We start from the raw sequence: 13,277 nt of genomic DNA on the forward strand, positions 1-13,277 counted from the left end.
CAATGTCCCTCTACATGTTGACTTTAGGAGGGTGATGCAAGCACATCCTGGAGGGGGTGAAAGGAGAGCTCAACTTCCACAAAGGACTGCTGGGTAGCAGAGGGACAGCCAGGCTTGTTTGTGTTTGAGAGTGATTCACTGAAATGTCACCATATTGAGGAGATGTTTATTTGTGAAGCGGGAATGGTTCTCTTGATTAATTACGCCTGTTCTAAGAAATTTTGCCGAGGGTCAAACAAGTATCGAGTAAACAGGTCTCGAAACTGAATCACGTAAATCTATAAAAGAAAAAAAGAGGACATTTCATGTCATGTATAATATTATTCTGCTATCATTGTTACTAGTTATCTGTCTTCATCTCTATACACTTTTTCTTGAGTTCTCTTATATTCATGTCATGAGTGCAAATTCACTCTATACTATAAATTTACAATAACGCTCATTAAACAATGTTAACTGATCCAGAGAAATTCTATATACATCCCACATTTTACCTTAATGAGCTCATTATAAAGCAAGAACTAATAAGATGTCTGATAAATAAACAATAAATAAACCAATTCTGTATCTCTTATCCTCACTTTAACTTTCTTACATGTCAAACTGTTAAAAGGTTACAATTAGATTTAGAGAGATAATAAGCCCAAAGTGTCCTTGGAAAAGAGCAAACACATTTCAAATGTTCTTTATACACATGTCAACAAGTTTATTAAGCAATGTAGCTCATATTTACCATTAGGGAGTGACATCCGTGACTGTAGTGAGGAAAATCCTTCCCACACACCTGATTCAACAGAACAGGGTACACTACATTTTCTCATCATAAAGAGAAACATTGTGTCATGTTAGGTGTTATAAAGGCCTAGTTTAAACATTGTTACAGTGATAATAATTGATAACAGGAAGTTAAGAGTCTATAAAGCAAAAATGAATGACTCTATGTAACTCTGACCGACTGGTATCCAAAGTCACTCATCTATCTGTTAAAACTAAAAAAGCAACATTCATGCATTTTTTCTGGTCTCTTAATCAATGACATAGTATTTTACACTTTTACTGTATTCATATAAAGTATGTTTTTATGTTGTTACTAATATGAAATATGTAAGAGTAACCACAGTTTTGATATTAATAGCCTATTTCGTCCAATATTCCGAGAATAATTTAACGATATTCCCAGAATAATTACATTTTACGAAATATTGACAATGATCAGATTTGGTTTTCAAACAGTTGTGACAATGGAATTTGCAGCACATATTATACTTGAACAATACATTTACTATTATAGATGACAATAATAATATGAGATGACAGTACATTTTAAACAATTAACTAATTTAATCCAAAATCCCAATTTGCAGTATATAGTTCTTGCAGTATTCTGACCCACAATCCTTTGGGGAGCGGATGTATGAGCAAGAGGATCAAAGTTTAAGGTGCAATATGTTATGACGAAGCAGTATGTCCCAATTGAACGCATACTGCATGCAACGTTATGTACTTTGTACTAAGGGCAGCAACAGTATTTACTAGAAGTAAAAAGAATATGTGCCATCGGAACACAGTGAATGCTTACCATATTGTGTAGCTACTAGTTATAATGCTAACATGTATTAATTAGAACTCAACACAAAGTACAGCTAAGGCTCATGGGAATGTCATTGTTTTTTTCAGGTATTTGGTCATAAATCAACGTATTGGACAAATTAAAAATGTTGACCCGATGATGGCCCTAGATGAAAGGTCAAGAGATCACCAAAGTTATTACAATTAACACTGAGGGGGACATCGATGTACAGTATGTACTAAATTTCATGGCAATACATCCAAAAGTTGTGGCAAAGCCACAATGTCAATCTGCTAGTGGCGCTAGATGAAAAATCAGGGGATCAAAGGTCATGGTAAAATATCCAACAATTGTTCAAGTATTTCAGTCTGAATGTGGCTATAATGTAAAAACATAAATGTAATTTAACTGCTGTTATTTAACAACTGTGTAGCAGATGTCCGTTAGTCATGTAAGATCATCAGGGGATATCTTTTTCTCTGCTCATCTGCAAGTTACCAAAAACCCTCATGAAGTTCAACCGTATGTGTTGAGCAAATATCTTAAAACACATCCGGAAGTGAACAATTTTTGTGTCCGCTTTATGATAGTTAAGCAAGTGTGGTTTTTCTCATGCACAACAATAAATATGTAATTTATGACTGTCACTATTGGTGGCATCAGAAACTTTATGGGTACTACATTAAAGTGTCTGGTTATATAAGCTGCAATGTTTAGCATCTGAAGCAGACTGGAAGGTGAACGAAATCGCCATGTGGACTCTCTTGGTTCTCTGCAGTGTGATTGCCTTAGATGGAGTGCAAGGTATTGTCCACTATTTTCTTATTGTTATGTTTGTCTCTTTGTTTTTGAATTGTGTTTTTTTTTTTTGGCTGTTGCTACCCGTACCGTCTCTGGTCTTTAAATACTCTGATCTTTTGTCCTGTTTGTTTGTTCCTCTCATAATACTTCAGGTGCCGACCGCTTCCAAACAATTGTGGAAATGCATCCAACAACACACGGTTTTCCAGGTTCAAAAACTACCACTAAAATAAAACAAACAATGCAACTATGATTCAGTTTGAATTGTTCTGCATACATCTAAAATGTTGTTTGCCTTACCCTGTCGCTATCTGAATGGCCTAGTTGAAGTGGTTCAATCAGTTTCAGCTAAATCAGAGTCGTTTACTGTAATAAAAGTGCAAAGATCTGATTATCATCATCTTTTGATCTGAATCACATAGTGTGTTGATGCTTGCCTTTAAGTGTTTATCTCTCTGTCTTTCTACTTTTGTGCAACAATCGCAGATCGTACAACGGATTCTGGTGTAACAGGTAAAACAAGTACCACCAAAATAATGAGCATCATTTCAGATCAAGGTTCTGTGAGGCAAAGTGCTGACGTCCATATGACAGAATTAGTTTAGTGTGTTTTTTTTCAGGAGAGATATAGATACAAATAAAATGGAATCGACATAAACAACTTAAAAGCCCAATGAGGATTTTTTTTTTTTTTCAAAATATATTTTTTTATTATATTGATTGATAATTTCACCTAATTGAATAATCTGACATTAAAAATACTCATCATTAGTCAAAATACAACATTTATTAAAATTCCAAGTATCACACAAAATGATTTATTGGTATGTTTCTAATTTGAGTGATTCTATTCTTTTTGTTTTTACTGGTCCTTAATGGTCCTGTGCTTCTTCAGGTGCACATTGTGGTGGCCAGTTTTATGGCAGAAGTGGTATTTTTAACAGCCCCAACTATCCAAACCAGTACCCGCCTTTTGCAGACTGTAAATGGTACATCACACCAGGCAGTGGAATCGTGCAGCTGGCCTTCCCTATTCTAAAGTAAGCTTGCAGGACGTCCTGTGATCATTGACTACTGTTGTTGTATAGTCTGTTGCTATAAATTCATACCTTTGTTCCCCTTTTGCCCTTATCACAGCATTGAGTTTCACCCAACTTGTGCTTATGATGCCATTTACGTCTATGACGGGTCCAGTATCAGTAGCAGGCTTCTGGGAAAAGTGTGTGGCACGAACAGTACCATCTTCAACTCCACCGGTACTTCTTTGACTGTGCACTTCAGGAGTGATAGTGTTACTAGCCTCTCAGGATTCCGTGCTGAATACCAAGTTGTGGGTAAGTCGCAATCATTATGACCAAGATGTTTGGGGATTTTGTAAATTATGCAGTGTATGACATCTAGGATTCTAAAAGGCCTATTTCACAGCCAACATGTTCACTTTTCATTGTGGGAAACGCCCAGGTATGAATACTAACATTATGATGGCTCTGTCCTATTCAAGTGTCCCAGTAAGAGTGCCAGTATGCACAATACCAGGACCCTGAAATCAAAGCAGCTAAATGGAACTCAGTCATTGCTACTTTTATTCTTTACACCTGTGATTTTCCTACAGTGACATGTACAAAAGGCCTACAGAGTTAAAATAGACAAAAATACATTACATTATATGGAGAGCAACCTAAACAGTGTGTTTTCAGTGATGATACATTGCTTTGTGTCTTCTTTCTGCAGCTTCCTGCCGACACAATTGTGGCTACCAGTTTGAAAACTGCTCCTGCTCTTCAAGCTGTGGATACAGAGGGAACTGTTGTCCAGACTATGAAGGTAAGCAGTTGTGGAAAATAACTAAGTACATTTACTCAAATACTGTACTTAATTACCATTTTTGTAATTAAAAAATACTGAGTACTCATACTCAGTATTTTTATTCTATGCTACTTTATATTTCTACTTTATTACATTTCAGAGGAAACTATTGCACTAGTTACTCCACTAAACATATTTGTCAACTAGAGTTACTAGTTACTTTTTAGTTGACAACTTATGGTAAACTTGTAAAATATAATTCATTGTTGAAGTGCATTTTACTGTTAGTAGGATTATGAATGCAGAACTTTTACTTGTAATGGAGTATTTTTTACATTGCTGTATTGGTACTTAAGTTAAAGATCTGAATACTTAGACCAGGTTGTAACTGCAAAAATGGTCTTTGATGAGTAGAATAAAAGAAAGCATCAAAATAGTGAGTCGGATTCATTTATCAACATAATCTAATCTCTCTGTCGTACAGATTACTGCTCAGCCACGTCTGCACCAGCACTAACAACAGGTAAACTTATTCTCTCAATAAAAGCTCCATAAAAGAAAAACGTACATATTAATTTTGCTATAAAGTAAATGTTGTCTCCCAGCTCAGCGCTCATGTCGTTACTACTGTGGCCAGCACCTGGGAAGCTGCTCCTGCACAAGCTCTTGCCGATACCAAGGAAACTGTTGCCATGATTACAATTGTAAGTGCCAAGTCTAACAAATCAACAGTGTTAACAGCCTCTGCAGCCCTGAAGCAATCAGTCTGTCAGATTACAGTGTGATGCTGTGCCGAATATGGCACATGACATTGTCCCTTTTTTGTTTAAGACTTCAAAACAAACACTAGACGTGCTATAATTCATTATGCAGTAAGACAGGTGTAGGAGCTATTTATTTGATGTTAGTATTTTGTTATTTAACTCATAAGTAATATTGTTTAATTATTCTAGATGTTTGCTTATTTAGGTTAGATTGTTTGTTTGATATATTAAGACTGCCTTTTCTCGTTAATAGTCATTTCTTTAGTTATATAATTTTTTGTTAAGCGTACTTAGTTTTGGGTTAGTTAGTTAGTTAGTTTGTTTGTTCTTTGGGTAACACTGTGGGCACCTGTGGTTATATATAGGAGTAGGTAGGTAGGACCAGCATGCACCGGGGTGGGCCTATAGTGTTTTACCAGCGCAGGAGAGACAGTGACAGGAGTTTTCTTTGTTCTTTTTGTTTGTTTGCTTGTTTTTGTTTGGTATACAAAATAAATAAGAAAAATCGGAATCCTGTATGGACATTCAACTCTTTTCTGCCTGCGTAAATTACAAGCCACGGTGCATCAGTGGCCTTTGATTATTGTTTGTTTTATTTTGATTTATTGGACTAATGGCCACTACAACAGGGATTAAACTTTATTTTTTTCTCTCTCTGTCATGTAGATTTCTGCCAAACCTCTACTCAGGGACCTACCGTCACAGGTATAAAAACCCTTCAAGCTATACAGATAATTTACCTTGAAGCACTTGTAACACCTATATACTGCAACCTGTCACCCTCTGTCTCACAGCTCGGCCCTCGTGTTATAACAACTGCGGGGGCTACATGGGAAGCTGCTCCTGCTCAAGCTCTTGTCAATACTATGGAAACTGTTGTTATGACTTCTACTGTAAGTATTGTGTCACTCAAACCTCAGTACACTTTCAGCACAGTTTCCACCAACAAGCAATACTGAAACCCATGTTGCTCTTTTTTCAAACAGCCTACTGCCAAGTCACAACTGACATGCCAACCACAGGTAGGGTCCTCAGTGTGTACCATGAGCCTGCTGCAAGTATATTTCACTGCAATGACACTCATGTTACGTTGTCCACCTTTAGCAAGCCCCTGTGGAGGCTCTCTGTTTGGCTCTGGTACCTTCTCCAGCCCGAACCACCCCAACCACTACTACGACAACGCCTACTGTGTTTGGCAGCTCAGGGCCGCGTATGACCAAAGAATCTTCCTGGCATTCACGTACCTGCAGTGAGTGAACAATAGACTGCCTTTTCTACAAACTATAAATATCAAAAATATGTCATGACAGGAAGTATATACATACATACTATGTAGAATTAGGCTCTCAATTGATATCAAAGACTCATTGGAACTATTTTTGGAGTTTTGCTTCAATAAGTCAATCATTTATGCCTTTTATCATCTTTTAAAAAAACAGATTGGAGAACTGCTGCTCCTGTGACTATATTGCAATCTATGATGGGCCATCTGTTAGCTCACGATATCTGGGGAAAGTGTGCAACAACAACAACAACAACACCAACAACACCAACAGTACCTTCTACTCCACCTCAAACTACTTGACTGTGCTCTTCCGGACTGATAGCTCTGTGGTTGGCCGAGGGTTCAATGCTGACTTCATAAGCTCTTTGCCACCAAGCTCAGGTAGATTTAATGGGTAGGGTCTAACAAAAAACTTGGTTGAATCATTTAGTGCACTAAATGCAAACGTCAGAATTGTAACATGCTCACAATGTTTTAGCATGTAATGTTTACTATCTTCATTTAACACAAAGTACAGTTGAAGCTGATGGTTGTTGAGATATTTCAGTGTGGACAGCCCAACCGACCAATCGACCCTCGACCACACCACTGGCACGGCGTGTAATCTTACACCTTTATCCTAAAAGTAATTCAAGCTGTTCTAAATATCTTGTGAACGTGGTCCTTTGTCAGGTCGAGTGGACTGTTCCTCAGACAACATGAACATTGTAATCCAGAGGACTTACCTGAACTCTCTCGGCTACGACGGACAGAGTCTGTACCTGAACGACCCGCACTGCAGACCCCAGGTTTCCAGATATCAGGTGGTCTTCAACTTCCCCATTAACACTTGTGGCAACGTTCGAAAGGTAGAAAACTCATCAACTTCTGGAAACCATTAACAACATACAGTACTTCCTGATACAAATCAGTGTGATGTAAGAAAAAGAAGAGAGAGAGTGTGACCATCTTCCAATATATTCTACCTTGAACAGTTTGAGAACGGCAGAGTTGTGTACACCAACACTCTCCGTGCCTACACCTCCAGCTCCGGGGACATCACTCGGCAGTCTCACCTTAAGTTGAGCGTGGGCTGTCGGATGGAGCAGGACTCAGTGGCCCAGATCCAGTACATTGTCCGTCACCATGATAACAGCAGCATTACAGGCACAGGCAGATTCAATACCAGCATGGATTTCTACACATCCAGCAGCTTCTACTATCAGGTGTTTTGGGGTGTTTGTAAAGAAAATCCCTAATGTAAAGACTTGCAAGCCATGCTGATGTTTAGCTTTTACACTCACAGGTGACTCAAGTCCCATACGAGGTGACACTCAACCAGCACTTGTTTGTTCAAGTGGACCTGAGGAGGGCTGACGGCTCCCTGGTCCTCTATCTTGACACCTGTGTGACCTCACCATCGCCCCACGACTTCCAGACCAGACCTTACTACCTGGTCCGCAACGGGTGAGATGGGAGTCTGCTTTGCCACATTATAGATTAAGTAACAACTGCTACTTTAAATTTATACTCCACTACATTTCAGATTTTGGCCTGTGACTCTTTACAAAAAAGCAGTTGTGGCCTCTTTTCACTTTTCATATGTCTATAGGTTGTCAGCAGTTCAACCGAGAAAAATGTCCCTGATAAAGCTAAATATAAATTTGTGTAGCAGACCTACTTTTGTTTCCCAGCCCAATCATTTAGTCACGACCCCTCAGATTAATCTGATTACTCTTTGGACGCCAGACACCTCACATTGCACTGGACTAAGTAGTTAAAACTAGCTGCATCCAAAATATATTTATGCATTGATGCATCAGTATAAATAATCAACAATGTAACATTTAATAACAGAATTGTCTCCATAATGACTACTTTTAACTTTGATACATTAGTACATTACGGTTTAGTACTTTTACTTAAGTAGGACTTTGAATGTATCCGACTACTTTTTTGCATTGCCAAATATACAACAAAAAAATAAATGCATACATGCACTAGTATTGTCCAGAAACACTGTCTCTGTTTCACCTTTAGCTGTCCTGTGGACAACACCTACCAGGCCTACGTCACTGGCTCCCGTGCCTATACCCGTTTCACATTTAAGGCCTTCCAGTTCCTGCGAGCCACAGAGTCGGTGTACATCCAGTGCAAGGTCCTGATATGCCAGGCCTCGGACTACCACTCCCGGTGCCGCCGTGGCTGCAACAAACGTGTGGCCAGAGACCTGGGGTCAGCACACGACAGCCATACTCTGGTCCTGGGTCCCATCAAACTCAAAGGTCTGTGTCCATTTGTGCCTTGTTTTGAATCCGATAGTGGATCAGTTGAAGAAGCAAATTAGGTTAGCAGTAAAGTAGAGTCTCATGATCTCAAGGTAACTCTAGAATAAAACACATTTCATAATTTTTCTTCGCCAGACCCTGAAAAAAAGGAAGAAGAGACTCATAAGCAGAACCAGGCTTAACTCGATTCTACAATGAGAGGCTTCAATCATCTTCATTAAAGCTCATTCTGTTCGTTGTGACACTGAATTATACTCACCATTTATTATCACAATACCTGATTAAAAGCATCATCAAAAGACAATGTGTGTTGGTGTATTTCATTACTGTTAAATGAACAATAAACATGAATAAAGAAGACAAAAGACAAAGTGCACCTCAGTTAGAAAACACTTTACTTATAAATTAGTAAGATTAATCCATCTCACAATAACATTGCCATCCCAGAGGGAGAGAGTGATCGCCATCATTACCTATGAACCTACGACACACAGAGAGAACATAAGGCAGTCGTTACTGGGATGCCCCTTGTTACTGGTTAGCATGGCAACAAGGAGATGGTCCTAAAAAACAGTGACAATGTTCTCCACGCATGTTGCTAAGCAACAAACAACAGTACCCAAGACAAAGAACAATCTTTTGCTAAAGTAGCAGTCTCTTACTGCGACATGAGTTTGCTTCTTTTTTTTTGACACAGAACATCTATCCATCAACTCAGAATACAATACTCAGTAAATATTCAGAAAAGCACTGGGATCCGTTTGATGAACGGGGGAATCTCAGCGTGTGTTATTATCACAAAAGGCAAAACAACGTGGCATCCCTGGTGCTACGTGGCAATTCTGAACAAGTGTTCACACGAGACACAAGACTGGATGATTCTGTCCTAAACACACAGACACGGAATATCAAAGTGACTTCGTACAATATCAAAACATCAGAATGTGACATGACGTGATTAAAAGGATAAAAAACCCTTTTAACCAAACACGTGAAGTTACCATGATGCTGGTCAAGGAAGGGCACTGAGTGAAGGAACTTCAAAACAACCCAACTTCTACTAAATCTAGTTTGACGACTTAACCGACTGACCTAAAACCACCGATACAACGTTTGGCCAGCTTGATGCCGTCCACATATTTTAGATTCCAAAGTGTCTTAGCAGCATTCATGTAGCAGAATTTTGGCAAAAAAAATAATGGCTACCATAGAAAACTACAATGGCCAAACTATTTTGCTAAGGTTCTGGGCCTATTCATCACAGCAAGAAGAGGATATTTTAATAACATCTATTTATCTTCAAAAAGTAACAGTCCATTCTATCTTGGACACACAAGAAAGTGACTATGTCAGGCACTGCAAAGAATAGTAGTAATGCACCAAGCACTGAAATAATTTCAACAAGGCTAAAGTAAGATCACTCCGGCATCAGTGTCATCAGAGCCATATTTAGACATTCCAGGGAGGTTGAGAACTTATTTAGTTTCTTCTCTCTTTTTGCATTTTTCTAAACGGACACACTGTTGAGGGTGAGAGTCGAGTGTTATCACTTTACTGAACAGGATCACACCTGTTGTCTGTCTGTGTTTTAGTCATTTGATTGCAAATCATGTACATGCAACACCGCTGTTAACCATTTTATGAGGTAATTCATTGCTGAAAGAATTACTTCAATAGCCTCTAGTTATTTACCTCAGCCTGATATTAGGCCATATAAACTGAATAAAAATACATTTTTTGTCAGTTAACTTCGTGTTGCATGCTATTGCATTTGAAAGACAGATTTGAAAGCTTAAGCTCAGGTACTGAAGAGAAGCCTCAACGTATGAACAGCAGTACATTCCTGAGCTATGTCTAACTTGATAAATCACTACATTAAATAAGGTTAATGAATTTGGCCAAGTAGGGAAGTTGTTTTTGTTATTTATGACTCCACAAATAAATTCTCAACCTGTTGAAAACACTGATCATCCCTTTATAATACACTTGAATGGGCACCTTTAATTACACATCATTAAACCATCTGAATGTTGACAGTTTACAACTTTCAAAAGGCTAGGCTACATCAAGGCCAAGTAAAAGACCAATAAATAAAATTACTATGGAATTAATAAAACAAAACTGTCCTGTTAAACGTTCTTTCAAAGTTTTCCCTCATTCGTCCTTCACTTGTGCTGCCCGCGGGCAAAGTGGCAGGCAAAGTCGTACTTGCTCTTGCACTTGTGGCCGCAGATGTTGCACTGGAATGGGTTCTCGTAGCCATGGCAGCCCATGTGGATGGTGTAGAGGATGTTGTCGGGGAAGTAGATGTCACAGTGCTGGCATTGATGCAGCATGTGGGGGTCCTGGAGTGGGATGGACAGGCCTGGGGCCGGTGTACTGGGTTGGCTGTTAGAGATACTCGGGGTACTGGTGCGCCCACTGTGCTCGCTGCAGGGTCCCCCTCCAGGGCTGCAATTGCTGTGGGGAGGAGCCCGGGACTCTGGGGTGATTGGGGAAGAGGAGGAGGCATGGACCATGCTGGCAGACACAGCCACGGGAGCTGTGGCAGGGTGGGGCTGCTGGATGAGGAAGGGCTTCTCATCTACGATGGACTCTGCTCCCGGAGACATAGGAGGCTGGGTCTGGTGCTGGGACTCAGAAGGGAGGCTGGCCAACTGGCCTGCCAGGGTGGACAGCTGGTTCAGGGGGTTATCCATAACCATATCATGGTGATGGTGGTTTTGATTTGTTGAGTGCCCGTCCTCCTCTGCGCGACCCTGATTATCATACGTCTCCTGACGTAAGTGGGGAAGCTCGTGCGAGAAGTCGTTCACATTTTCCGCCTTGTGCACCACCATAGAAGGGGGGCTGAAGTTGATGAGGAGTCGACGGCCGTAGCCCAGCGAGCTGGCCTTTTTCTGTAAAACGCTCAACATCTTCTTGTGGGAAAGCGAGCGAGCACCTTTCATTGGCAGGAGTTTGTGGCGTCGACGGCGATGGTGCGACAAGTTGCTACGATCGCTGCAGCGGAAGGAGCACAGCTCACATTTATAAGGCTTCTCGCCTGTGTGCGATCGCATGTGGGCCTCCAGGTGGCGCTCGTAGGCCGAAGCAAATGGACAGAGGTGGCAGCGATGAGGTTTCTCTCCTGTTTAATTGAGGAAAAAACAGGCTGATTAACAAAAACATGTCAATTTCATCCCCTGAAAATGAACTATTAACACTTACCTGTGTGAATTCGGATGTGCTCAATGAGTCTCGCGGTGCCTCTGGTAGCATAGTTGCAGTAGCGACACTTGAGCTTGCCGTCATAGGTCCTCTCAAAACCATCCACCAGGATCCCCGAGCTGTCCTCCAGTGACATGTCCACTGAGGGGTGGTCCAGTCCATTCTGACTGCAGTCTGCATACAGAACCATTAGACATTTATAATATGAAAAGACATACCACACAAACTATGATTACACTTTACTGTCGACAGAAACAAAGGATTGTGGAGGGATTTAAATAGGTGGCATTCCATTGGATTACAAAAAACATGTAGCCCAACACTTCAGTTACATTTGTGTTGAACTGCATACATGTGGCACTTTGCAATACAAACAGGACAGTGGTTCTCAAATGGTTATTAAAACAAAACTATGATTTAATAAACCAATGTATCACAGACGACACATACTGAAGGATTGTGGGGATAAGGCTGGTCATGCCTAATGACTCTAGCAGTTACTCTCTATGATAATATTCACTAAATGGCAACTTGTGTTAAACATCCGAAGATAGATATTGGATAATGTCTATGAGTGCATCTGTAAGCTGTTTGTCTAAAATGTATCTGTATCAAATTGCACAATATCCAGGCGCCTAAAAACTGCTGAAGATCCATAGACTTGTTGCAAAGAGCACACAGCTGGTTACCTGGCGGCAGCTCGTCCTCCTCCTTGACGCCGCTGACAGAGCCTGATATCATGTTGACATGCTGGGTCTGCTGGCTCAGATACTCCTGGAAATCCTTCACAAAGTCGAGCGTGTCCGGCTTTTCCTCGCCCATCGAAACAAAGTGATGCAAATGTCCCACACTACGAAGACGTTTTGACTTGAATTACTGATGCGCGAAGGTTGAGGAAGCCGTGTTTGAAGCTATGCAGACGCAACAGACAGGATAATCCTGGAAATAGCAGGAAATCGGCGCGATCCGATGTCTGGTCGGTCGCTGTTACACACCAATCCTCATCATCGTCATGTTGTTTCCAAAGCTACGTACGCTACGTTAGCCGGACAGCTAACGCTAGCTTATGGAGGAGAAAGCATCTTTGTCAACAGCAACGTCGGTATCTGGTTGACACGCTCATTATTTACATCGTATGTTACGCGTTTGAGTAAATCATTAAGAGTACTTCATTGTTTTTAAATTGTCTTTGTGTCGACTCACTTTTAGAACCTGTTAAGTCAAAACAATAAACCAGTTGGAGGGGTGAAAGTTCACTCAGTGTGCACCGCTGAAACCGTCCCGCTACCAGTTCACTGTGCCCACGAAGGAGGGTTCCCCCCAGTGACGCTGTGATAGAGCTTGTCCCTATTACTGTAAACCCACCAAATCCGCTTTTCAGACATGTTTATTACATACTAAACCAATTTAAGTGGGGAAATTCTAGTTAAAATGAAAGTGTAATCTCTCATTTGAAGTGTCAATAATTCATTCATTCTAATTTTATAGTTCAATTTGTAAAAACATGTCAAAAGTCTGGCATGGGCTTAATGGGTAGGCCTAATGTAGCCTCTAAGACCAACTGTGTTCCAAAT

General features: G+C 40.3%; 2 protein-coding genes across 2 annotated transcripts; one reads left to right on the top strand and one right to left on the bottom strand.

Annotated features, from left to right (window-relative positions):
- Window positions 1-2,290: 2,290 nt before the first annotated feature.
- cuzd1.2 (CUB and zona pellucida-like domains 1, tandem duplicate 2) lies at window positions 2,291-8,797 on the top strand. The gene is made up of 18 exons (XM_068720561.1): window positions 2,291-2,374; window positions 2,524-2,580; window positions 2,858-2,884; window positions 3,267-3,411; window positions 3,509-3,705; window positions 4,103-4,195; window positions 4,662-4,700; window positions 4,783-4,881; window positions 5,608-5,646; window positions 5,736-5,834; window positions 5,928-5,963; window positions 6,046-6,190; window positions 6,381-6,607; window positions 6,899-7,074; window positions 7,201-7,431; window positions 7,512-7,672; window positions 8,246-8,490; window positions 8,629-8,797. The coding sequence occupies exons 1-18, from the start codon at window positions 2,323-2,325 to the stop codon at window positions 8,673-8,675; spliced, it is 2,115 nt and encodes a 704-aa protein (XP_068576662.1). The 5' UTR covers window positions 2,291-2,322; the 3' UTR covers window positions 8,676-8,797.
- A 73-nt stretch (window positions 8,798-8,870) lies between these two features.
- On the bottom strand, window positions 8,871-12,949 carry ikzf5 (IKAROS family zinc finger 5). The gene is made up of 3 exons (XM_068720584.1): window positions 12,393-12,949; window positions 11,704-11,877; window positions 8,871-11,623 (listed from the first exon to the last, which is right to left on the bottom strand). Exons 1-3 carry the CDS (start codon window positions 12,523-12,525, stop codon window positions 10,659-10,661), a joined length of 1,272 nt encoding a protein of 423 aa, XP_068576685.1. The 5' UTR covers window positions 12,526-12,949; the 3' UTR covers window positions 8,871-10,658.
- Window positions 12,950-13,277: the final 328 nt, after the last annotated feature.

Source organism: Cebidichthys violaceus, unplaced genomic scaffold (genome assembly GCF_023349555.1).
Source record: "Cebidichthys violaceus isolate CVI_PGR_0920_01 unplaced genomic scaffold, fCebVio1.0.p SCAF_10, whole genome shotgun sequence".
Classification (NCBI taxonomy): Eukaryota; Metazoa; Chordata; class Actinopteri; order Perciformes; family Stichaeidae; genus Cebidichthys; species Cebidichthys violaceus.

Excerpts from the sequence above, each read along its gene's own strand:
- cuzd1.2 (XM_068720561.1), top strand. The coding sequence starts at position 2,323 with ATGTGGACTCTCTTGGTTCTCTGCAGTGTGATTGCCTTAGATGGAGTG. Across the intron at positions 2,885-3,266 it reads AACGGATTCTGGTGTAACAG|GTGCACATTGTGGTGGCCAG; the intron begins GTAAAACAAGTA and ends GTGCTTCTTCAG. Across the intron at positions 7,673-8,245 it reads TACTACCTGGTCCGCAACGG|CTGTCCTGTGGACAACACCT; the intron begins GTGAGATGGGAG and ends TTTCACCTTTAG.
- ikzf5 (XM_068720584.1), bottom strand. The coding sequence starts at position 12,525 with ATGGGCGAGGAAAAGCCGGACACGCTCGACTTTGTGAAGGATTTCCAG. Across the intron at positions 11,878-12,392 it reads GGAGGACGAGCTGCCGCCAG|ACTGCAGTCAGAATGGACTG; the intron begins GTAACCAGCTGT and ends TTCTGTATGCAG. Across the intron at positions 11,624-11,703 it reads GCACATCCGAATTCACACAG|GAGAGAAACCTCATCGCTGC; the intron begins GTAAGTGTTAAT and ends TCAATTAAACAG.